The sequence below is a fragment of the Microplitis mediator genome, chromosome 1, assembly GCF_029852145.1.
Source record: "Microplitis mediator isolate UGA2020A chromosome 1, iyMicMedi2.1, whole genome shotgun sequence".
NCBI lineage: Eukaryota > Metazoa > Arthropoda > Insecta > Hymenoptera > Braconidae > Microplitis > Microplitis mediator.
In genome coordinates this window covers 1,445,091-1,468,878 of record NC_079969.1, presented here as the reverse complement: position 1 = coordinate 1,468,878, position 23,788 = coordinate 1,445,091, and the positions used below count along the sequence as shown (strand labels likewise).

The following is a 23,788-nucleotide window of genomic DNA, read 5'->3' as shown; positions in this document are numbered from 1 at the left end:
GAGAGATCGAGATATCGAACTTGTGATTCTGAGAGATCGAGATATCAAACTCGTGATGTCGAGAGATCGAGATATCGAATTTGTGATTTCGACATATCGAAATTTTGTAAGCCAGATATCGATAAATCGAAGGGTTAAAGAAGATATGTAAGAAAAATTTAACTATCGATTGTTTGAGATTCGATGTATTGAAATTTTCAATTCGAGATATCGATATATTGAGCATTAAGTCGATTTACTTAAAATTGAATCGATAAGTCGAACGTTTGGATTCTATTAATCAACGAAAAATCGACATCTCGAACTCACATATTCGATATATCGAGTGACAATAGATGTATCGAACTTTTGGTTTCGATATATCGAAGTTTAAAGTCCGATATATCGAGTATCGAACATTGTTTCGAATTTTTTATTTCCATACATCGAATAATCGATATATCGAACAATAATCGATATTTTTTATTCGAGAAATTTAAAAACACAAAATAAATTTTTTTCTTTGCTTTATTTATAAATTTATAAATAAAAAAATTATTACAATTAACATTTAAAAATACATTTGTATATATATATATATATATAAATTTATATAAAATTCTTACATTTGGACGGGATTTTTTTTTGATCATGATTAATCTTGTTACACTTATCTAATTAAATTGGACGGTATCATTGTAGTCATTATATTTCTAAAAAAAGTTATAACTATAAAATCTCATAAATTTTTCTATAAAACGAATTTTCTTTAATCGATATAGGCAGGAATGTTTATAAAATAAATTTGTATATAAAAGTAAGAAGAGTTAGAGGAATTATAGACTGAGTAATCGATAACGAGGTGGCGGAGTTGCATCGATTGTCAAAGTAACAGAAGCACCAGGAAACTTCGTCGTAGTAATCGCGGTGTATATCGAGTTCCTTGATCGTATTGTTTACAAAGTGACCAAGTCGGACATCTTTTGCTGCTGGACGACATCCTTCGTAGTGATCTGCTGGTATATCGGTACGGTAGTCTCGCAATGTACTCAAACAGTCACGTGTAATTAATGTCTCAGCTAAATTAACAAACATACAAAATAATTATTAATTTAAAAAATTCGAGATATCGAAAAATTCAATAAATCGACTCTCGAAAATTCGATATATCGATTCTCAAGAGTACGATATATCAATTGTAACAGATCGATATATCGAAAGCATTCGATGTATCGAATTTTTTAGAATCGATATATCGATGCTTATAGATTCGATATATCGAATACCAATCGATGAATTTTTAATTGAAGTTTGGTGTCAACTTTCATAAATCGATATCTCGAATGAAAAATCAGTGAATCGATAATTGAATAGTCGATAGCCATGAATCGATACTTAATAATTCAATATATCGAATATTAATCGATTAATTTATATTGAGAAGCCAGTATCGATCTTCATACGTCGATACCTCGAATTACCGATCGATATATCGATGGTTGAAATTCAATATATCGAAAAGAAATCAATTAATTTACATTTGAAAGGTACAATCGACTGTCATTTATCGATATATCGATATTTGAAATTCGATATATCGAAAAAAATCGATTGATTTACATTTTTAAATTACAATCGACTGTCATCTATCGATATATCGATATGTGAAATTCGATATATCGAAAACAATCAATTAATGTAGATTTTAAAGTTACAATCGACTGTCATCTATCGATATATCGATACTTAAAATTCGATATATCGAAAAAAAAAACAATTAATTTACATTTTTAAATTACAATCGACTGTCACCTATCGATAAATCGACACTTGAAATTCGATATATCGAAAAAAATCGATTGATTTACATTTTTAAATTACAATCGACTGTCATCTATCGATATATCGATATGTGAAATTCGATATATCGAAAAAAAAATCAATTAATGTACATTTTAAAGTTACAATCGACTGTCACCTATCGATATATCGACACTTGAAATTCGATATATCGAAAAAAATCGATTGATTTACATTTTTAAATTACAATCGACTGTCATCTATCGATATATCGATATGTGAAATTCGATATATCGAAAACAATCAATTAATGTAGATTTTAAAGTTACAATCGACTGTCATCTATCGATATATCGATACTTAAAATTCGATATATCGAAAAAAAAAACAATTAATTTACAATTTTAAATTACAATCGACTGTCACCTATCGATATATCGATACTTGAAATTCGATATATCGAAAAAAATCGATTAATTAAAAATTTTTTTTAAAAATTACCTCCTTTACGTTCGATGACTTTGACACATACGTCATCGGGTTCTGGGCAGTATTCACCCCAGTACCATAACCAATTAAGTGGAGTACCGCATCCTGGTTGATTACTGTTACATTTATAGCACAGTAGCCATCCACCAGCAGCCGATACTGTAATTAATCAGATAATAATCAAAATTTTTATTCACTTAATTGGATATAAAAAAAAATTCCCTTTATAAAAAAAAAAATTTCTAAAGCCATTAAAAAAAAAATTGTTTTGTTTCATTTCTAAAATTCCTTTCATAATTAAAACTTATTATCGATAATTAATAATTACCTTGTTTATAAAATACTCCAATAATTAACAACAAAAAAAATATTTGTTTCATTGTTGCGGTTATAAATTTTTTACTCCTTTTATATTTTCGTTGTAATCAACAATTACTGACAATTAGTCATTGAACACACGCGATAATTAATTTTAAAAATAAATAAATAATTAAAATTTTTTAAAATTTAAAATAAAATAAATTACAAAAAAATGTCAATGGTCGCGCCCATAAAAATGTGGCGTCTATTTACTTCTGGCTCTGACTAATAAATAATAATAATGATTCAGAATCATCGCTGGTAAGCATGGGATCATTAGGATAAAATTTTACCATTAGAGAAGTCAATTTTTTGACAGGAGTTCAAAAAAGCGCCAACAGGTGGCCGCGAGTCTCCAGTTTCTCGAGTTTGAGTAAATATACTGGGTAAATGTCATCAATATACAAAAATTAGCCGTCTTATCTTGCAGAGAATTTGATTTTGTACAGAAAAGGTCTTGATACTTTTTTGAAAAAACTGATAACTTGGCGGGCATTTTGATTTTGAAAACTGGAGGACAAAATGGCGGGCTGAGAAACTTGTAGAATAATTTTTAAACTTTGAATTAAGATTCTGGGCAAACTATCAGAGATATGATGAAAATGATGAAGACCAAATTTGTAGAAAATTAAATTTCCTACAAAAAAAGTCTCTTATAAATTTCCTGTAAATTCGATAGTTTACGAGTAATTGGAACTTAAAGACTCGGGTTGCGAATTTTCTGAAGTTTTCTTGAAAAAATCTGTCATTGTTTTTGTATATAAGATATTTCCGGGCGAACTATCAGAGATATGATAAAAAAGAAAAAGACCAAATTTGTAGGAAATTGAATTTCCTACAAAAAAGGTTTCTTATGAATTTCCCGATAATTCGATAGTTTACGAGTAATTAGAACTTAAAGATTCGAGTTTCGAAATTTCTGAAAAGTTTCCTTGAAAAATCTGTCATTGTTTTTATATATACGGAATTTCCGGGCGAACTATCACAGATATGATAAAAATGATAAGAGCCAAATTTGTAGGAAATTTAATTTCCTACAAAAAAGGTTACTTATGAATTTTCCGTAAATTGAATATTTTCCAAGAAAATCTTGAGGAAAGAAAATTTTTTAAAATTAAAAGGTTTTTATTGTACAGTAAATTTACAAAAAAAGTGTTTGATAAATTACTTTCGTTAACTATTAATACTAATTAACAACGATGATAAGACGGATATTAAAATTAAAAATAAGAAAGTGGTAAAAATTAATAAGCGAAGCGTAACTTTGAGTCGTAGCCCAATTTGTCGAGATTCGGAGTGCAGGCGAAATTTATCATGGGCGGAGGGCCGCACATTAGAACGATTGTGTCGTCTGCGGGGGGATACATATGAGCTTTTATCATCTCGGCGTTGATGTGACCAGTCGAGTACTTCCAGTTGTCGCTGCCGGAGTCGACGGTGTACCAGAGTTTGAATTGATTTGGATGATTTTTAAGCACTTCCTCCAATTCCTCGCGCAGCAAAATGTCTTTTTCCGTTTGATTTGCGAACAAGAGTGAGACTTGGGTCGAGTCCGAAGGATCCTTCGTGATGGCGCGTATCAACTGGAGCATTGGAGTTATTCCAGTACCTCCAGCAATCATTACAACCTTTAATAAAAATATTTTTATTAGTCATCCGAGCAACTGATTCCGCGGATTTATTTTTAAAAACACTCGAGTTTAAATTACGCGGGAAAGTATTGAGATAAACGAACGTTTGAGAAGCTCATTGGAAAGGAAATTTAATTTACTACAATTTTGAATTCTTTGTTAAATCTCGTAGGACCAACGGTTTTTTAGTTTCACCATTTTAAAGTCCAAGTCAAGAGTTCGGAGCAAGAAAATTCCCGCGGGCTCATCTTTCGGGCGTTGGGAGACTGCAGCTCGGTAACTACTGACTCTAAGGATTTTTTTGTGAGGATAAAAGTTATAGAGAATGCAATCAGCTTTCTAATGACCGCCATTGAGTCTAATTATCTACGACAGCTACCGAACTATCGATAGTTTTATAAATTTCGTAATAAAAAATAGTGATAATTTTGTGAGATAACTTTGGATTTATTTTCCGGCCAAAGGATCCACGTGAGCTCAAAAGTCAATCAGACCTTTTTTATAGAGAATTTAATTCTGAACAAAAAAGGTCCTGAGCCATTTTATCGTAGGTCCAATTTTTCAGCCGCAAATGCAAGTTTAAGTGTAAATACATAAACCACCAAATAAATGAGCCCTTAAAAAATTTTTTGATCTGCAAATTAAATTTCTGGCGCTCCTATCAAAGATACGGGAAAAATGGTCATGAGCAATTTTGTAGGAAATTTAATTCTGCACAAATTTGTCTATGTCCACTTTAGCCGTATCTTTGATAGATTTCCCAGAAAATCAATTGGAGCAGCGGGAACTTGAATTTCACCGGACAGTTGAATTTTGGGATTCAAATAAAAAAAATTAATAATTATAATAATAATGACCTTCTTGACATGATACTGAGTGGGTGGTTCCTTCCTCAACAATCTGATAGCAAAAGTACCTTTGCCTTGATAAACTAATCTACCAGAGGGTCCTTTAAATGCAATTTCATCTCCAATTTTCATGCTCTCCAAATACTGGCTCATCTTACCCCCCTCTGGGAACTTCGGGTGGACATTTTTAAAGTAGACCTGCGAAGAATCACCAAATTAATCACCTGCATCAGGAGAAATAAAAATAAACAATCAATTAAAATCTGTACCTTGACAACCAAATCGACGAACCCGCGGTCGTCGTCACTAGAAACTGGAGTGTAGGCTCGTATGACAATTTCCCCGTTTATTTCAGCAGATAAATGGACATGCTGGCCAATAGGAAGTCCAAGGACGTGCTGACTAGTCGGTAGCGCGAATCTGAACCTCCTGGTGTCGTGACTTATTACTTCCTTTTCAATCAACGGCAGCTTGTATTTGGTCAACGGATCCTCCAGCAAAATTCCCGCCTTTTTTTTCTTACGAATCAAATAATGTATCGTCACTCCTATTATTATCGTGCCAACAGCTCCCACAATTGCCAATGTCTACATACAAAAAAAAATTTAATTATTGATCAAGTTTAGGAAAAGTAAGTAGATAATTTTGTAACTTGGGGATCGGGGGACATTTTTAATTGCAAAACGACTAGGGTACTCGAGTCCCTGACGCGATTACGCGTTAAATGAGTACCCACAACGATATGTTACGATAAAGTCCTCGGTATATATTTTAATTGTATATAAGACACTAATTATGGTTTTTTACGAGCTGTTTATTTTTCACTAAAAAATCACTGGGATTTATGAAAAGTTTATAAAATTTCCCGTGGAATGAGTACCCACATCGATATCCGGTAAAATACTCCATTTATTTTATTGTTAATCATTTTTTTTAATTAATCATTAATATTTTTTTATCTTTTTCAAACATATCGATGTGGGTACTCAAACTAACGGAAATTTTCTCACAAATTCACTGGTGCCGTTATAAATTCCCACAAATCAATTATTCATCTGCCAATTCCATTAAATTGCAACTAAACCATTTATATAACTCGAATAATATTTCTATGAAAATATATCGATGTGACGAGTCAAATTATCAGAAATTATCTCACAAATTTACTCATACCCTCACAAGTCCCAAATCTACAAATTAAATAAAATTTCCCTTTAACTAAAAACTGACCATTTTACCCGGCTATCAATTTATTATCGAAACATATCGATGTGGGTACTCAAACTAACGGAAATTATCTCACAAATTCACTAGTACCATCAAAAATCCCATAAAATTAATTATCCAGTATCTCACTTTAATTACAAACCGACCATTTTACCCATCAATAATTTTTTTACCAAAACATATCGATGTGGGTACTCAAACTAACGGAAATTATCTCACGAATTCACTAGTACCATCAAAAATCCCATAAAATTAATCATCCAACATCTCACTTTAATTACAAACTGACCATTTTACCCATCAATAATTTTTTTATCAAAACATATCGATGTGGGTACTCAAACTAACGGAAATTATCTCAAAAATTCACTAGTACCATCAAAAATCTCATAAAATTAATTATTAAACATCTCACTTTAATTACAAACTGACCATTTTACCCATCAATAATTTTTTTCACCAAAACATATCGATGTGGGTACTCAAACTAACGGAAATTATCTCAAAAATTCATTAGTACCATCAAAAATCCCATAAAATTAATTATCCAGTATCTCACTTTAATTAGAAACTGATCATTACCCATCAGTAATTTTTTTTACCAAAACATATCGATGTGGGTACTCAAACTAACGGAAATTATCTCAAAAATTCACTAGTACCATCAAAAATCCCATAAAATTAATTATCCACCTTCTCACTTTAATTACAAACTAGCTATTTTACCCATCAACAATTTTATTACTAAAACATATCGATGTGGGTACTCAAACTACCAGAAATTTCCTCACAAATTCCCTCGTGCCACCAAAAATCCCATAGAATTAAACGAGAAACCCCTCAATTAATTTTTCACCCCCTTAAATTTCCCAGCTCCCATTTAATTCCACCCCAAAAAATTACCTTTCCCTCACCCTCCAAAAATCCTTTTTTCCATCAATTCCCACAGTACACTAACCTCGAAACCCAGCAAAATAAATTTCCCCATAAAATTAAAATTAAAATTTCCCTCCAATTAGTAACTTAAATATTTTCCAATAAATGACTAAAAAAATTTTCTAAACTCTAATTTCCCTCGAAAAATTTTCGAAAAAACTTACACGTGTATTTATCATTTTTCAAAATTTTCTGAGACACTTCTGTTTTTTTTCTGTCAATTCACAGCCTCGACTTCGAATTTCGATAAATTAATTAATAAAAAAATTAGAGTTTAATTCAAAAACTCATATTTTTTAGTAAAAGTAAATTTATATATTTTCAGAGTAAAATTTCCTAAATGAGGTTAGAATCTTATAAATGCAAATTTCCCACAGAAGTATCGCAAACGCGGCTGCGTTAAATTTAAAGTCCGTAGTCTAGACTATAGTGAAGTTTGGGGTACATTTTTTATTTATATATATGTATATTTATATATATATATATATTATGCTTTAATATTAATAGAATACAACTATTTATATATATAAATCCCGGTATTGTATATATTTATATATACATATATTTAATTAGACGGAATTTAATCCGCGGTCTTGATTAAAAAAAAAAAAAAAAAAATTACCTGGGTGTCCATTTTTTGGTCTAGGTTTAGGTTTATATTAAATATATATAAATATGACCATTGAAAACTATAGAATAGAATTCCTCTGATAGATCTATATTATATATCATATATTTAGTATACTGTAGTAATATATGAGATAAAACTTCGAACGTGGAATTTTTTTTTTTGGAGGGAGATAAAGTTTTTTTTTTTTTTTATGTAATTGGAATAATTACAGAGTACGGAAATATTAATTTATATGACAATAGATATGACAGTAGGAAATTTTATAAAATTTTATGAGAGGAAATTTTGTGAAATTTTTTAAAAATTTATCCCCTGAAATTTTTCTGCAATGAAGGGACTGAAATTTTTTTTTAGTTCGAAAAAATCGAGTTTTTGGATGAAGGAGTGGCGGGAGACAAAAAGTCAAAGACACCTTTTTTGTAGAAAATTTAATTCCGAACAAAAAAGCTCTGGAGTACTTTTGGGGTAAAATGGACAGTTCCAGTACAAATTAGAGTTTAATTACAAATCTATAAATTCAATGAGAATTTGAATTTATTTTTTTATGTTCAAACTCAATTTCCAGCTGAAATATCAAAAATATGAAAAAAATTAATGAGGACATTTTTATAGGAAATTAAATTCTCTACAAATTTGGTCCTGAGACTTTTTTTCATATCTTTGATAGTTTTCTCATAAAATGAATTTTAAAAAATATTGTCAGACTAGTTCATTTTTTTTTCATATTTTTTTTTATATATATGTATATATATGAAGATATAAAATAACGACAAGGACTTTTTTTCATCAATTAAAAAAACTAATTACTCAATACAATGAAAAAAGTATATAAATTTATATATATATTTATATATATTTTATGTAATCGACTTAATTTTAAACGTGACTTCAATCTATGACGAGCAATTTTTTTTATAATATCAAAGTTATATAAAATAAAAACAGGAATAATAAAAATATGAGAAGTCAAAAAAAAAAAATGTTATCTTAGAGTTTTTATATATAAATCATATAATATATCATATTTATTCGCTCTTTGAAAATCTCAAATATGATCCGGAGAACATGAAAATCGAGAAAGTTCACCGAGCATTCAAATCTCTGGAATTCAAATTTTCCCGCGCTTTAGAAGTTCAGAAATTAGATGTCAGAAATTTATTCGCTGGCTATCGAGATCACAATATTCGATTGATCGATTACGTGACTAGTCGTCGAGTGATGGATATCGAGACAAAAGGTAATCGAGTTGTCAAACGATAGATCGATTAATCGACTAAACTAGACGGCGCCCTGAGTATTGAAAGTTTTTGACTTTCAAATTTAAATTGCGGGTTATACATTAGAGATATGACAAAAATGAAGAGAATCAATTTCATAGGAAATTAAATTCTCTACAAAAAAGGTCTCATTAATTTTTTTTGTAACTTTGATATTTTAGGAGTAATTACTATTTTAAGTGCGCGGTATGCAAATTTTGTGAATATTGTAAATGAGAAAAATTTTTTTTTTTTAAATATCTCGGAAATTATCAGAGATATGATAAAAATGATAAGGACTGAATTTGTAGCTCGTTAAATTCTCTACAAAAAACGTCCTTATCAATTTTGATAAAAACCAGATAATTGAGCTGTAATTGTAATTTTAAATGCTCGTGTATTTTTTTTTTGAATGGAGAGAAAATTTTGACGATTTCTCGAGCTTTGAATTTAAATTCCGGGTTAACTATCGGAGATATGATAAAAATGATAAGGACTAAAGTTGTAGAGGATAAAATTCTCTACAAAAAAGGTATCAATAGATTTTGTCGAGAAATTGATTGCTGAGCTGGAATTTTGAATTAAAAGTAATCTATAGAAATTATTTGTATTATTTGGGAAAATTTGAATTTTTTTTTGACGGTAATAAAAAAAAAACTTTCCTTGGGTAAGAGACCTCGTACTTAATCTCAAGATAAACATTTCGTAGAAAAAAAATGTATTTTAATTATGAAATTAAATTTTTCCTGTTGAGTGAATGGAGGCCTTGGAATTAATCATAAAAGTAGTGAGCAATGACGATATATGAATCAGTTGTATAAGTTATTTATCTATTGCGTACTTGCTCTAGTAAATCATAGAAAAAAAAAAAAACTTTATTTTGTAAAATGAAGACTCAGGTAATTTTTGAAAATGTTTTTTTGACAAAAAATTTTTTTTGTGAATAATAAAAACAGTGATCGCTTGTTTCTTATTAACAAGTAAAGAATAATTAATAATAATCCAAGTGAATTCAAAGGTTAAACTCAAAAAGAAAATAAATTAGAAAAATTCAAATTTAAGTCAGGAAAGAATTTTTGGGAAAAAATTTTTTTTGAACGTATGGGTGAATTTGTGAGACGATTTCCGTTAATTTGAGTACCCACATCGATATGTTTCGGTAAAAAAAATTATTGATGGGTAGAATGTCAGTTTCTAATTAAAGTGAAATATCAAATAATAAACTTTATGGGATTTTTGATGGCACTAATAAATATATGAGATAATTTCCGTTAGTTTGAGTACCCACATCGATATGTTTTGGTAAAAAAATTATTGATGGGTAAAATAGTCAGTTTGTAATTAAAGTGATATGTTGGATCCTTAATTTTATGGGAATTTTGATGGTACTAGTGAATTTTTGAGATAATTTCCTTTAGTTTGAGTACCCACATCGATATATTTCGATAAGAAATTGAAAGCCGGGTAAAATGGTCAGTTTTTAATTAAAGTGAGATACTGAATAATTAATTTTATGGGAATTTTGATAGCACAAGGAAATTTGTGAGGAAATCGCCAGTCGATTGAGTACCCACATCGATATGTTTCGATAAAAAAAATTATTGATGGGTAAAATGGTCAGTTTGTAATTAAAGTGAGATGTTAAATAATTAATTTTATGGGATTTTTGATGGTACTAATAAATTTTTGAGATAATTTCCGTTAGTTTGAGTACCCACATCGATATGTTTTGGTAAAAAAATTATTGATGGGTAGAATGGTCAGTTTGTAATTAAAGTGAGATGTTGGATAATTAATTTTATGAGATTTTTGAGGGTACTAATAAATTTTTGAGATGATTCCCGTTAGTTTGAGTACCCACATCGATATGTTTTGGTAAAAACATTATTGATGGGTAGAATGGTCAGTTTATAATTAAATTGAGACATTGAATAATTAATTTTATGGGAATTTTGATGGTACTAATAAATTTTTAAGATAATTTCCGTTAGTTTGAGTACCCACATCGATATGTTTTGGTAAAAACATTATTGATGGGTAGAATGGTCAGTTTATAATTAAATTGAGACATTGAATAATTAATTTTATGGGAATTTTGATGGTACTAGTGAATTTTTGAGATAATTTCCGGTAGTTTGAGTACCCACATCGATATGTTTCGATTATAAATTAATAGCCGGGTAAAATGGTCAGTTTTTAATTCAACTGAAATTTTATTTAATTTGTAGATTTGGGACTTGTGAGGATATGAGTAAATTTGTGAGATGTTTGATAATTTTTTCTAGTCAGATCGATATATTTTCCGAGTCATATAAATATATAGTTTACTTCTCGTAAACTTGATAACTAATTCAATAAATTTTTCTTCTGCTAGATATTGGCAGTTGTGGGAGCTGTGGGCTCAATAATAATAGGAGTCACAATAAATTATTTGATTCGTAAAAGAAAACAGGCGCCAATTTTGCTGGAGGATCCGTCGAAAAAATACAAGCTGCCGTTGATCGAAAAGGAAACAATAAGTCACGACACCAGGAGGTACAGATTCGGGCTACCGACTAGTCAGCACGTGCTTGGACTCCCTCTCGGCCAGCATATCAAGTTGTCTGCTGAAATAAACGGGGAAGTGGTTTCGCATTCTTACACTCCAGTTTCCAGCGACGACGACCACGGGTTCGTTGATTTGGTCATCAAGGTTCGAATTTTATTTCTTTGTTTATTTCTGCTAATGCGAGTGATTAATTTGGTGATTCTGCGCAGGTTTACTTCAAGAATGTGCACCCAAAGTTCCCAGAGGGGGGTAAGTTGACCCAGTACATAGAGAACATGAAACTCGGGGAGGAAATTGACGTTTTTGGACCCGTTGGAAGGTTATTTTATCGAGGCTATGGTAATTTTGCAATCAAAAGATCTAGAACCGATCCAACATTAGATTTCCACACCGTCAACAAGGTAATGATAATTATTATTAATTTTTTTCATTTGAATCCCAAAATTCAACTGTCCGGTAAAATTCAAGTTCCCGCTGCTCCAATTGATTTTCTGGGAAATCTATCAAAGATACGGCTAAAGTGGACATAGACAAATTTGTGCAGAATTAAATTTCCTACAAAATTGCTTATGACCATTTTTCCCGTATCTTTGATAGGAGCGCCAGAAATTTAATTTGCAGATCAAAAAATTTTTTAAGGGCTCATTTATTTGGTAGTTTATGTATTTACACTTAAACTTGCATTTGCGGCTGAAAAACTGGACCTACGATAAAATGGCTCAGGACCTTTTTTGTTCAGAATTAAATTCTCTATAAAAAAGGTCTGATTGACTTTTGAGCTCACGTGGATCCTTTGGCCGGAAAATAAATCCAAAGTTATCTCACAAAATTATCACTATTTTTTATTACGAAATTTATAAAACTATCGATAGTTCGGTAGCTGTCGTAGATAATTAGACTCAATGGCGGTCATTAGAAAGCTGATTGCATTCTCTATAACTTTTATCCTCACAAAAAAATCCCTGGAGTCAGTAGTTACCGAGCTGCAGTCTCCCAACGCCCGAAAGATGAGCCCGCGGGAATTTTCTTGCTCCGAACTCTTGACTTGGACTTTAAAATGGTAAAACTAAAAAACCGTTGGTCCTACGAGATTTAACAAAGAATTCAAAATTGTAGTAAATTAAATTTCCTTTCCAATGAGCTCCTCAAACGTTCGTTTATCTCAATACTTTCTCGCGTAATTTAAACTCGAGTGTTTTTAAAAATAAATCCGCGGAATCAGTTGCTCGGATGACTAATAAAAATATTTTTATTAAAGGTTGTAATGATTGCTGGAGGTTCTGGAATAGCTCCAATGCTCCAGTTGATACGCGCCATCATGAAGGATCCTTCGGACTCGACCAAAGTCTCACTCTTGTTCGCAAATCAATCGGAAAAAGACATTTTGCTGCGCGAGGAATTGGAGGAAGTGCTTGAAAATCACCCAAATAAATTCCAACGCTGGTACACCGTCGACGTCGGCAGCGACGGCTGGAAGTTCTCGACAGGTTACATCACCGCCGAGATGATAAGTGCCCACATGTACCCTCCCGCAGAAGACACAATCGTTCTAGTCTGTGGCCCTCCGGCCATGATCAAAAACGCCTGCACCCCAAATCTCGACAAGTTGGGCTACGATAATAAATTACGCTACATATATTAATTTATAATCATTTTTTATTATTATTTATGTAAAAAATATGTAATAACATTTTTTTTATAATGAAAGCATGAATTATTTTTTGTTAGCGTGAAATTTCCTCCTTTTTAATTCAATCAACCGGCCGTTAATAAGACAACTGTCAAATTTTTTTTAATTATCGTCATCTAGGATCCTTCTGAGGACCTCCCGGAAGGTCCTTGCAAAATTTCTTTCCTTAATTTTAATTAGAACTCGAAAAACAAAATTTTTATTCGCGGACCGACCGCCAGAATTGTTCCCTAGCGGTGGCGTTGCCAATTAATTAACTCTACCGCGGCCGCTAATTAAAATTAAGGAACGAAATTTTGTGGAGACCTTCCTAGAGGTCCTTCGAGCCGCCCCGACTCATGAACTAAAAAAAATTAGACCTTAATTGCCTAATTAATGACCAATTAATCATCAAACTCGTGAATTAACCTTAAGATTATGCAATTATAATTATAATTATGATTAATAATTAAAGTTTTGAATCCCGCGGGGTCTAGGACTCTTCTGGAGCCCTCCCAGGAAGTCCTCAAAAAATTTGAGCCCTTAATTTTAATTACAGGCCGAGTTATAAAAATTAATTAATGGCTCGACCGCCAGAGCAAAGTTTGGCGGTCGAGCCGCGGATTTAAATTTTTCCCGCGGGTTCTAATAAAAATTAAGGAGTGAAATTTTTAGAAGGCCTTCGGAGTGGCCCTCGGAGAAGATTTGAATGCCGCGAGTGTAAAAAATGTGAAGTATATATGAAATAAAAAACATGTGAGTAAAATCTAACAGTGGCCGCGGTCTTGGACGCGCTTGCGCGGAGCGGAACGAAGAATTTCGTCGACGCGCAGAATCATTTCTGCGGCTTCTGCAGCACTGAGAAGAACTTGACGTTTGACGGCCCAGGACTCGGTGATGCCGAGTGCTTTCATGCATCCGATCTTGCCGTTTTCCATATCGAGACCCATGGAAGTGGCGCCGGAGTTGTGGGCGGCACGAAGTTCGTTGATCAGCTGAGCGGAGTCGTACCCGGCGTTGTCGGAAATGTAAGTGGGGATCAGCTGAAGTGCTTTGGCGAAGGCTTCCATGGCGACGGCTTCCTTGCCAGGAGTGTTGGCTGCTGCTTTATTAACGGCCACGGCCATCAACATTTCGCTGCAGCCTCCACCGTAGACGATGCGAGACTCCCGGACTGTTGAGGTCAACACACAGAGGGCGTCGTGGAGAGAACGCTCGGCCTCGTCGAGAATTTGTTGGGTCGCACCACGAATCACGACTGTGCAAGCTTCTCCTAGAGGAACGCCGGAGAAACGGAGGAGTGTGTCCTCACCAATCATAATCTGCAAGAAATTTTTTTAATTATTAGACTTTGGAAAATTAAAATTGTAGTTAATTGGAAATTCATAGGGAAAAATTTTTTTTGCAGGTACCAGTGAATTTGTAGGAGAATTTCCGTTAGTTTGAGTACCCACATCGATATGTTTTGGTAAAAAAATTATTGATGGGTAGAATGGTCAGTTTGTAATTAAAGTGAGATGTTGGATAATTAATTTTATGGAATTTTTGACGGTACTAATGAATTTGTGAGGTAATTTCCGGTAGTTTGAGTACCCACATCGATATGTTTAGGTAAAAAAAATTATTGATGCGTAATGATCAGTTTCTAATTGAAGTGGGATACTGGATAATTAATTTTATGGGAATTTCGATGGTACTAGTGAATTTGTGAGGTAATTTCCGGTAGTTCGAGTACCCACATCGATATGTTTCGATAAAAAAAATTATTAATGAGTAGAATGTCGGTTTCTTATTAAAGTGAAATATCAAATAATTAACTTTATGGGATTTTTTATGGTACTAGTGAATTTTTGAGATAATTTCCGTTAGTTTGAGTACCCACATCGATATGTTTTGGTAAAAAAATTATTGATGGGTAGAATGGTCAGTTTGTAATTAAAGCGAGATGTTGGATAATTAATTTTATGGAATTTTTGACGGTACTAATAAATTTGTGAGCTAATTTCCGGTAGTTTGAGTACCCACATCGCTATGTTTTGATGAAAAAATTATTGATGGGTAAAATGGTCAGTTTGTAATTAAAGTGAGATGTTGGATAATTAATTTTATGGAATTTTTGACGGTACTAATAAATTTGTGAGCTAATTTCCGGTAGTTTGAGTACCCACATCGATATGTTTCGGTAAAAAAAATTATTGATGGGTAGAATGTCGGTTTTTCATTAAAGTGAAATATCAAATGATTAACTTTATGGGATTTTTTATGGTACTAGTGAATTTTTGAGATAATTTCCGTTAATTTGAGTACCCACATCGATATGTTTCGGTAAAAAAAATTATTGATGGGTAGAATGTCGGTTTTTAACTAAAGTGAGACACTGGATAATTATTCTTATGGAGTTTTTGATGGTACTCATAAATTTTTAAGATAATTTCCGGTAGATTGAGTACCCACATCGATATGTTTTGGTGAAAAAATTATTGATGGGTAGAATGGTCAGTTTGTAATTAAAGCGAGATGTTGGATAATTAATTTTATGGAATTTTTGACGGTACTAGTGAATTTGTGAGGTAATTTCCGGTAGTTTGAGTACCCACATCGATATGTTTCGATAATAAATTGATAGCCGGGTAAAATGGTCAGTTTTTAGTTAAAGGGAAATTTTATTTAATTTGTAGATTTGGGACTCGTGAGGGTATGAGTAAATTTGTGAGATAATTTCTGATAATTTGACTCGTCACATCGATATATTCTCATATAAATATTATTCGAGTTATATAAATGGTTTAGTTGCAATTTAATGGAATTGGCAGATGAATAATTGACTTGTGGGAATTTATAACGGCGCCAGTGAATTTGTGAGAAAATTTCCGTTAGTTTGAGTACCCACATCGATATGTTTGAAAAAGATAAAAAAATATTAGTGATTAATTAAAAAAAAATGATTAACAATAAAATAAATGGAGTATTTTACCGGATATCGATGTGGGTACTCATTCCACGGGAAATTTTATAAACTTTTCATAAATCCCAGTGATTTTTTAGTGAAAAATAAATAGCTCGTAAAAAAACATAATTAGTGTCTTATATACAATTAAAATATATACCGAGGACTTTATCGTAACATATCGTTGTGGGTACTCATTTAACGCGTAATCGCGTCAGGGACTCGAGTACCCTAGTCGTTTTGCAATTAAAAATGTCCCCCGATCCCCAAGTTACAAAATCATCTATTTACTTTTCGTAAACTTGATAAATAATTAATTTTTTGTCGTTTGCAGACCTAGCTAACTTACCTCTTCTATCAGTTCACATTTTCCCAATTTAACCATCTCAGGATGATCAAAAGTACTGACAATCTCTCCTCCAGTAACCAAAGCCAGTCTTTCAATTCCATCAAAGTCCGCATGCTCGATAGCCATCACACCCGCGTCAGCAAACAATTGCTCCGGGTAATTGTAAATAAGCTGTCGGTTAATGAAAACATTGCACCCGTGTTTCAAAATTTTGTCGACCTTGTCCTTCATTTTTTCCTTCTCTGCGACTTCGAGCTCCGCGATCTTTGCCAGCGAGTCGACTCTGACCTTCGACCCAAAGACTTTGATCTTGTCGGTATCCATGGGAGTGTTAGCGATCAGTATTTTCGCGTTCTGGATTTTTCGGGGCTGATGAACTCCAGGCGTTTTGTCCAGAAGAAATCCTTCGTCCAAAAATGAATTCGCGAGAGTCGCGCCTCGTTTCTTGATGATCTGGATCGCGGACAAGTTGCCGCTGCCTTTGAGACGAAGAACTGCGTCGACCGCGAGCTTAGCAAAGTGTTCTTTGTGTTGCGCAAGAATTTTTGAAGACAATGTAGTGCGCGCGATGTTCATCAAATCCTCGCGGAATTTCGCGGGGTCTGCGCTGTTGTCAATCGCGGACAGCTGAAGAGCCTCACGTGCTTCCTGAGTCGCTTTACGATAGCCGACGATTATTATCTGCGGGTGGATCCGATGCTCAATTAATTTTTCTGCTTGTTTGAGCAGTTCCGAAGCTAAAAAAAATATTTTTATTATTTCAATGGAACTGTTTTTTTTTTTTTGAGTGAATAAATTTAAATTACGGAGAAAGTTTGGGGTTTAGAGAAAAAGTGAAGGGGAACTTTTTTGTGGGGAATTTTGAGAGCTACAAATTTGCTCTGGGGTATTTTTATGGTATCTGTGATAGTTTGTGAGATATTTTCAATTATAGGAAAAATTTTAAGAGATTGATGTCGATAGGAAATTTTCGAATTTTATTTGGAAGTGAAATTTTGATTTTAGAAAAAAGTGGGAGAGGAAATTTTTGTGGGGAATTTTCTAAGCTACAAATTTTCTCTGGGGTATTTTTACGGTATCTGTGATAGTTTGTGAAATATGTTCAATTATAGAAAAACTTTGAAGGGAATTTAAAAGATGGGGAATTTTTGAAATTTTATTTGGAAGTGAAATTTTGATTTTAGAAAAAAGTGGAAGAGGAAATTTTTGTGGGGAATTTTGAGAGTTACAAAATTGCTCTGGGGTATTTTCACGGTGTCTGTGATAGTTTGTAAGATATTCTCAATTATAAAAAAAATATGGAAGGGATTTTATAGATGGGAATTTGGAAATTTTATTTGGAAGGGAAATTTTGATTTTAGAAAAAAGTAGAAGAGGAAATTTTTGTGGGGAATTTTCTAAGCTACAAATTTGCTCTGGGGTATTTTAATGGTATCTATTATAGTTTGTGAGATATTTTTAATTATTGAAAAAAGTTCGAGAGATTGATGTCGATGGGGAATTTTTGAATTTTATTTGGAAGTGAAATTTTGGTTTTAGAAAAAAATGGAAGAGGGAGTTTTTGTGGGGAATTTTCTAAGCTACGAATTTTCTCTGGGGTATTTTTACGGTACCTGTGATAGTTTGTGAGATATTTTCAATTATAGGAAAACTTTGAAGGGAATTTTAAAGATGGGGAATTTTTGAAATTTTATTTGGAAGTGAAATTGTGATTTTAGAAAAAAGTGAAAGAGGAAATTTTTGTGGGGAATTGTGAGAGCTACAAATTTGCTCTGGGGTATTTTCATGATATCTGTGATATTTTCTGAGATATCTTGAATTTTGCAGAAGATATTCTAAAGATTATTTTACTAGGATCCAAAATTTTAAATAAAAAATTTTAAAAACTCATTTTCCAGCCAAAATACTTATTCTACAAAAAAAATGACTGACATGTTTTTTGTAGAGAATTCAAAGATCTACAAATTTGGTCCCTAGTAATTTTGTCTTACTTCCAGTAGTTTACGAGTAATTTCAATTCCAATACAAAAAAAAAATTTTTTCATTTTCCTTAATCCTCTGAATTTTCCCAAATAAATTTCTAACACTCTAACGATCAATTTCTAGTAAAAAATCACAAAGACCTTTTTTGTAGAGAATTCAAAGCTCTAAATTTTTTCCCTCTTACATTTTTCTCCATCTCCAATACTTTTCCCAAAATCGCTCGCCTAAAAATAACCTACCGCGCGATCCTGAACTTAGCAGACAATTATCAATTTTCGAATTTATTTTTTCACTCCATAAATTAAAAAAAAAAAAAAACCAAAAAAATGCACATGTAGAAAATCAAAAAAACTACAAGAGCAATTATCCCAAATTTTTTTTTTTTAATAATTTATCACTTTTTCAAAAATCCAAAAGTTATTAGACCTCTGCTCCATTCAGTTTCAAAGCAAAACCATCACCGGAAACTCACCCAAAACCGTGACCGTGGTCGTTCCATCCCCGACCTCGTCATCCTGAACCCTCGACATGTCAACCAGAATCTTCGCCGCCGGGTTGTCGACTCCAATGCTCCTCAAAATCGTCGCTCCGTCATTAGTAACTTGGACCTGGTCGCTGTTTCTCCCAGAAGACACTAGAATTTTGTCCATTCCCTTGGGGCCCAGGGTGGACTTGAGTAGATCTCCGATTACTGTCGCTCCCGCGAACATGCTCATCCTCGCAATTTCTCCCTTCTCCTCTTCCGCTTCATTTTTCAAAATTCTCACCGGATTTAACGAGACCTAAAATTTTTTTTCAAAATTAACCTCAACCTCAACTTCAATTTCAATTTAAAAAATTTTTAATTTTGTTCAAAAAAAATTGAACGCACAAATAAATTAATTAATTTAATTAATAAATTAATCAATTAATTATTAATTAATAAATTACACAAAAAAAATTGTTTATTTCAGCGTCATGTGATTTTTAACCGGTCGTCAAATAAACGAAATTTATTTTCCGACTGAATTTAAAAAAAGAAAAAAAATTTGATTAATTAAAAATATTAATTGTACTCACCATGATTAATTATTTGAGATAAATAATTAGTATATATTTATATATATGTTGATAATTATTATATATTTTTTTTTTAACACGAGACTGAAAACTGAACACAGAAATCGAGTCTTAAAAGGCAATGGAGTTAAAAGTTATGGCGTAAAATTTTGTGTGTTTCTATGAATTTATGACTGATGATATTTTTATTGGTTAGGATTTTTGTCGACGATTGGAGATGTGCTGAAGTATTTTTTTTTTTAGTTTTAGAAAGCGCGGATGGTAAAGAGGAGACGAGAAACGGCAGGGAGGGAAATTTAAATTCCGCGGGAAATTTGAAATGGTAAAAATTAATAGTGAAATTTTCAAATTTTAAATAAATAGAGTAAATAATTAAAAAAATAAAATTTTGAAAAAATGCGCATTTAAAAAATTTCAAAATTAATAAGTGCATTTTTTCAAAATTTTATTTTTTTAATTATTTACTTTATTTATTTATAATTTTAAATTTTTCGGATGTCTGCTACATTCACACTCATATTTAAAATTTTAAATAAATAGAGTGAATAATTAAAAAAATAAAATTTTTAAAAAATGCGCATTTAGAAAATTTTCAAATTAATAAGTGCATTTTTTTTTAATTTAATTTTTTTAATTAATTACTCTGCTTATTTAAAATTTTAAATAAATACAGAAAATAATTAAAAAAAAAATATTTAAACAAATGTACTTATTCATTTGAAAATTTTCTAAATGCGCATTTTTTCAAAATTTCATTTTTTTAATTATTTACTCTATTTAAAATTTAAAATTTGTCGGATGCCTGCTACATTCACACTCATATTTAAAATTATAAATATATAGAGTAAATAATTTAAAAAATCAAATTTAAAAAAAATGCACTTATTAATTTTTAAATTTTTTAAATGCGCATTTTTTCAAAATTTTATTTTTTTAATTATTTACTCTATTTATTTAAAATTTTAAATTTGTCTGATGCCTGCTACATTCACACTCATATTTTAAATTTAAAATAAATAGAGTTAATAATTTAAAAAATCAAATTTTGAAAAAATGCGCATTTAAAAAATTTTTAAATTAATAAGTGCATTTTTTCAAAATTTCATTTTTTTAATTATTTACTTTATTTAAAATTTAAAATTTGTCGGATGCCTGCTACATTCATACTCATATTTAAAATTACAAATAAATAGAGTAAATAATTTAAAAAATCAAATTTTAAAAAAATGCACTTATTAATTTAAAAATTTTTTAAATGCGCATTTTTTCAAAATTTTATTTTTTTAATTATTCACTCTATTTATTTAAAAGTTGAAAATTTTCTGATGTCTGATCCTGAAGTTAGCAGATAATTAAAAATTATCGGATTTTTTTTTAACAAATCAATCAAAAAAAAAATAAAAATAAAAATATGCACATGTAGAGAATTTAAAAAACTACAGGTGCAATTTTTTCAAATTTTTTTTTTCTCATAATTTACTCTCTAAAATAAAATCCAAAAATTACTAGACGTCTGCTGACTTCAGTATCATGATCCATTTCCACTCATTTTGTTTGAATGATAATTTTGAAAATCATTTGTGAATAAACCAAATGAATTACAAAAAAAAAAAAAAAAAAAAAATGCACATGTAGAAAATTAAAAAAACTACAGGTGGAATTTTTCAAAATATTTTTTTTCTGATAACTTATATTTTAAAAAAGAATCCAAAACTTATCAAACGCCGAGTTCAGTAACAGAACAATAAAACTTATTTTTAAATTAAATTTAAAAAACGGCGCGAACGTCATTAATTTCAAAATCATTTATTATCATCCTTTATTTTTTATCTTTGTCCCCTTTCCTGTGCGGTCTTTGTTCTCATCACCGAGCAATTTAATTGGCTCACAGAAGTTTTAATAGATTTATTGACTTTACTTAAATACCGATAAAATTTTTAATTCTATCCATTTAATTTATCGTAACTTCGACGACTGATACATTTATTGGGTAAGCAATTTTTTTATAAATTATATACTGGAAATATTATTGATTTTTTTTTTAAATCTCCAAGTTATCTCTCTATTGGTCTGTAATTTACTATTTATAGCTCAATCATTTAAAATGTCGAAAATTTTTCTTATCTTTGTCATAATCGGAATATTTTGCTTTGTTGCAACGGAAGCTTGCACTGAATGGGGAAGAAGTGTAAGTAAAATATATTAATTTCCATTAAAAAGTACACAATACACGGAAAGAGAATTATGGCAGCGGTTCCCATAATTTTGTGAAATTTTTTCCTATACCATAATAGGAATTACGACCATAAATTATGGGAGCGGTTCCTATAATTATAGGAATGTTTCCCATAATTATAGGAATACTTTCTATAATATTATGGGAATCATTCCTATAATTTATGGGAATGGTTCCTATAATTTATAGGAACCACTCTCATAAATTATAGGAACCATTCCCATATTATTCTGGGAATTGTTCCTATAATAGTATGGGAACTATTCCCATAATATTATGGGAATGATTCCCATAATGGTATACGAACCATTCCAATTGCATTATGGGAATCATTCCCATAATATTATGGGAATAGTTCCCATACTATTATAGGAACCATTCCTATAATATTATGGGAATAGTTCCCATATTATCATGAAAAAATTAATTTAAAGAAAAGTGTGGTAATCACTTCTACAATACACAGAAATATTATTAAACATAAAAACAAAAATTCAAACATTGAAAAGAAAAATCGTATTTGGCAAAAAAACATAAAAATTTTTAACAAGAATTTTTTGTCAGCACAAAACATTCAAGAAAATTCAAATTTTGGGAAATTTCTACACTATTGTGCAAAAAAAAAAAATTTAGTGATATTTTAGGGATGGTTCCCATAATATTATAGGAATAGTTCCTATACCAATATGGGAACCATTCCCATATCATTATGGGAACCATTCCCATAATGGTATGGGAATCATTCCCATACTATTATGGGGATGGTTCCCATAATATATGGGAACCATCCCTATAGTAGTGTAGGTACTATTCCCATACCATTATGGGAACCATTCCCATAATGCATAGCAATACTTCCCATAATTTTCTTTCCGTGTAGTCGCTGCTGATTATTACGATACTTTTTTTTTTATTTTTAGTGCGAATGCGACAGAGATTGTTGCCCAGACTACATTTGTAGTTCGTCAGGTTCAGAAAATAAATTGCAGTGCAATACAGATGTTCGAAAAATAAAAAAATAATATCAACTACTGCTGAAATTTAATAAATTCCATGAGCAAAAATATTTTTGACATCAATTTATAAAATGATACTGAAATTAGTATTATAATTAGCCGACGTCTAATAATTTTTGAATTTTTTAAAAAACGATAAATTATAAAAAAAAAATATTTGAAAAAATTGCACCTATAGTTTATTAAATTTTCTACATGTGCATATTTTTAGTTTTTTTTTTTCTTCAAATTTTCGTATTTGTGATACTGAAATTAGAAGACAATTAACAATTTTCGGATTTTTTTTTTCAACAAATTAATGACAGAAAAAATAAACAAAAAAAATGCATGTGTAGAAAATTAAAAAAACTATAGGTGCAATTTTTTGAAAATTTTTTTTTTGATCATTTATCGTTTCTAAAAAAATCCAAAAATTATTTGACGTCTGCTAACTTTTGGATTTAAAAAAAAACGATGCATTCAACAATAAAAATATTTTGAAAAATTACGCCTATAGTTTTTTTTATTTTCTACATGTGCATATTTTTAGTTTTTTTTTTTTTTTAATTCAAATGTTGAAAAAAAAAAATTCGAAAATTATTAATCGTCTTCTAACTTGAAGACCGTCATAAATTTTGTATAAAATTTTATTATTGTTTCTCATGTCACACAAATACAGACTTTACGTTCCTTCGAAACATAAAAAAAAAACTTTTTCATGATTTTATAAAAACTTTTTTTGGAAAAAAATCACGGGCCATTTTTTGGCGGACTCGAACGCGGAACCTTGAGGTCGCCTTAATCTTAAGGTACAAATACGTTTTTATTGTGGAGTTATTTGTAAC

At 30.9% G+C, this 23,788-nt stretch overlaps 4 protein-coding genes and 1 long non-coding RNA gene across 6 annotated transcripts; 2 read left to right on the top strand and 3 right to left on the bottom strand.

Annotated features, from left to right (window-relative positions):
• Window positions 1-567: 567 nt before the first annotated feature.
• On the bottom strand, window positions 568-2,848 carry LOC130664837 (uncharacterized). Its single transcript, XM_057464974.1, has 3 exons — window positions 2,597-2,848; window positions 2,281-2,427; window positions 568-1,058 (listed from the first exon to the last, which is right to left on the bottom strand). The coding sequence occupies exons 1-3, from the start codon at window positions 2,646-2,648 to the stop codon at window positions 772-774; spliced, it is 486 nt and encodes a 161-aa protein (XP_057320957.1). The 5' UTR covers window positions 2,649-2,848; the 3' UTR covers window positions 568-771.
• Window positions 2,849-3,732: 884 nt separating this feature from the next.
• On the bottom strand, window positions 3,733-8,047 carry LOC130672244 (NADH-cytochrome b5 reductase 3). Of its 2 annotated transcripts, none has more exons than XM_057476689.1 (4): window positions 7,893-8,047; window positions 5,377-5,694; window positions 5,117-5,305; window positions 3,733-4,256 (listed from the first exon to the last, which is right to left on the bottom strand). In XM_057476689.1, exons 1-4 carry the CDS (start codon window positions 7,902-7,904, stop codon window positions 3,873-3,875), a joined length of 903 nt encoding a protein of 300 aa, XP_057332672.1. In that variant the 5' UTR covers window positions 7,905-8,047; the 3' UTR covers window positions 3,733-3,872. The 2 variants fall into 2 exon arrangements, with proteins under 2 accessions (XP_057332672.1, XP_057332663.1); XM_057476680.1 differs by lacking the exon at window positions 7,893-8,047 and adding an exon at window positions 7,435-7,694.
• Window positions 8,048-9,897: 1,850 nt separating this feature from the next.
• Window positions 9,898-13,412, top strand: LOC130668574 (NADH-cytochrome b5 reductase 2-like). The gene is made up of 4 exons (XM_057470925.1): window positions 9,898-10,056; window positions 11,532-11,849; window positions 11,915-12,106; window positions 12,964-13,412. Exons 1-4 carry the CDS (start codon window positions 10,045-10,047, stop codon window positions 13,345-13,347), a joined length of 906 nt encoding a protein of 301 aa, XP_057326908.1. The 5' UTR covers window positions 9,898-10,044; the 3' UTR covers window positions 13,348-13,412.
• Window position 13,413: 1 nt separating this feature from the next.
• On the bottom strand, window positions 13,414-19,870 carry LOC130668567 (T-complex protein 1 subunit beta). The gene is made up of 4 exons (XM_057470913.1): window positions 19,713-19,870; window positions 19,126-19,435; window positions 16,671-17,407; window positions 13,414-14,696 (listed from the first exon to the last, which is right to left on the bottom strand). Exons 1-4 carry the CDS (start codon window positions 19,713-19,715, stop codon window positions 14,142-14,144), a joined length of 1,605 nt encoding a protein of 534 aa, XP_057326896.1. The 5' UTR covers window positions 19,716-19,870; the 3' UTR covers window positions 13,414-14,141.
• A 1,695-nt stretch (window positions 19,871-21,565) lies between these two features.
• On the top strand, window positions 21,566-23,180 carry LOC130668644 (uncharacterized). The gene is made up of 3 exons (XR_008990064.1): window positions 21,566-21,702; window positions 21,803-21,900; window positions 22,869-23,180. It is a non-coding gene; the product is annotated as an uncharacterized LOC130668644 (long non-coding RNA).
• The last annotated feature ends 608 nt before the right edge of the window (window positions 23,181-23,788 follow it).